The sequence below is a fragment of the Pundamilia nyererei genome, unplaced genomic scaffold, assembly GCF_000239375.1.
Source record: "Pundamilia nyererei isolate P.nyererei 1_Seehausen unplaced genomic scaffold, PunNye1.0 scaffold00046, whole genome shotgun sequence".
Taxonomy (NCBI): domain Eukaryota; kingdom Metazoa; phylum Chordata; class Actinopteri; order Cichliformes; family Cichlidae; genus Pundamilia; species Pundamilia nyererei.
The window spans coordinates 3735727-3737723 of record NW_005187447.1 but is presented as its reverse complement, the minus strand read 5'-3'; the positions used below and the strand labels follow the sequence as shown (position 1 = coordinate 3737723).

Sequence of the window (1997 nt, the reverse complement as noted above, 5' to 3'; positions counted from 1 at the left end):
GTGTGTTCAATAAATGTTTATCTTGTTTGGCCCGCGACCTAAAGTGTGCCTTGAGTTTTGGCCCCCTGTGCAATTGAGTTTGACACCCCTGCCTTAGAAGGTACTCACAACTCACTGATATCCTCACAGTGATGGTTTAAACTCAAATGATTATACAAACACACACTCTCTCTCTCACACACACATATGCTTGCAGGGTTTGCCCTGACCTCTTCTCTTAAATCGATGCGGTCGCAAAAGTCGTCTGTCTGCTGAAATACCTGCCCTGCAGCACACACGCACGCACACACACACAGTTAGCTGAGTGTGTGTGTGTGTGTGTCCTCTGTCTTCTACACCCTCTCCCCCTCTCTCCTCTCTGACTCCAAACACATCTCCAGAGGCCTCCCACACACACACATTACCACACACACACACACACACACACACACACACACACACACACACAGATCGCTGTGAGGCAGTGAAGCAGATCCATATGGAAATATTTAAGTCTTTACTAATGTCAAAGACCCTCCATTCATACAAACACATCTCAGTGTACAGGCAGAACACACACACACACACACAGACACACACACACACACACACACACACACAGTGTTAATGTTTTAACTTCCTGTTAAACAAACAGATCTGGCCAGTGAGGTGTAAACCTGCTGTCTGTGAGTCGTTGCTCTCATGTTTCAGGCTTAAACCTTAAAGTAAAGCAGACAGAAAATGTGTGAAATGCATAAATAACTGCACAAGTACACAAAAACTACAGCTGGGTTTGGAGGGTAAAGGAGGACATGTGTCTTATGTCTTACAGAAAGGTATGAATTCAGACTTTGTCCTTCCTTTTCTTCCTGTCAGGGATGCTCTGGTTTATCCAGTGTGAGCATCCATCAGATGCTGCTGTAAGTTGATGCCTGAGAGTCATTTAGTCCACGGGACGTATACGGTTTGATCTCATGTCAACCCTCCTCACTGCTCTTTTCTTTTTACCATAAAACGCCACATTGTCAAAGTTCACATGGAGTCAGCCAATCAGTGATGTCAACAAATGAGCACTGGACTCCAGTGAAAGCAAAAGTGGCCTCCATGGAAAAGTTCAAGGAAAACACCACTGCTAGCCAAGAAGATCACAAAAGCAAACTGCAAACAAACATCTGGATGATCCCCGAGACTTCTGGGAAATCTTCTGTGGACTGACAAGAAGGAAGCTGAACTTTGTGGAAGGTTTCAGTCCCATTACATCTGCATCAAACTAACAGCTTTGTTCCCTTAATGAATGAAATCATCATTTAAAACCTGCACTCTGCATTTACTCAGGTTCTCTTTATTTGATGATCTGAAACATGTGAGTGTGACCAATATGTGGGGAAAAATGAAATAAGGGAGGGGCAGGTAGGTGAGATTGAACAGTTGGATGTGTGGGAGGGAGCCTGATGTGCTGGTCTCGGGTTTGGGTGGGACTTCAAACAGCTGATAGCTGGAATCAGAGGGGTCTGTGTGGGTGTTTAGGACTTCACCTGTTCTCCGTTTGAGCTCTGAGCTGGAGAACAGCGGGGTTAATAATGGGAGGAGTCACCAATGCTGCTCTGTCTCTCTGCAGCTCTGCCAAGAGGATAAAGTGCATGGAGGAGGACGTGGACAGCCCGGGGGAGGAGTCCTACTACCCAAGTCAGGGTCGGTCTCCAGGCAGCGGCAGCCAGGCCAGCAGCTGGCACGACGTGGAGCCAGGTATGTAACCACACCCCCAACGAAACCCCAGCCGCCTCCTCTAATAACAGCCCCGCCATCTTAATACCCCACCTGACCCCGGCCCTAACACTCCCCCCACCTCCACCATGCAGACTCTCGTCATCACACATCCCAGAGCTAACCTGCCGCTCCAACGCAGCCCAGCGGAGCGATGCTACCATGGTGCAGTGTGCAGGTGGTGCTTCCAGCAGGGTGTGTGTGTGTGTGTGTGTGTGTGTGTGTGTGTGTGTGTGTGTGTGTGTGTGTGTGTG

At 48.4% G+C, this 1997-nt stretch overlaps 1 protein-coding gene across 5 annotated transcripts in view; it reads left to right on the top strand.

Annotated features, from left to right (window-relative positions):
- nfia (nuclear factor I/A) overlaps positions 1-1997 on the top strand; it is a 104779-nt gene that overhangs the window by 82969 nt on the left and 19813 nt on the right. For all 5 annotated transcript variants that reach the window (XM_013910648.1, XM_013910647.1, XM_005732417.1 and 2 more), the window contains exon 6: positions 1598-1725. In XM_013910648.1, the coding sequence (XP_013766102.1) occupies positions 1598-1725 (128 nt within the window). The remainder of the gene's footprint in view (positions 1-1597; positions 1726-1997) is intronic.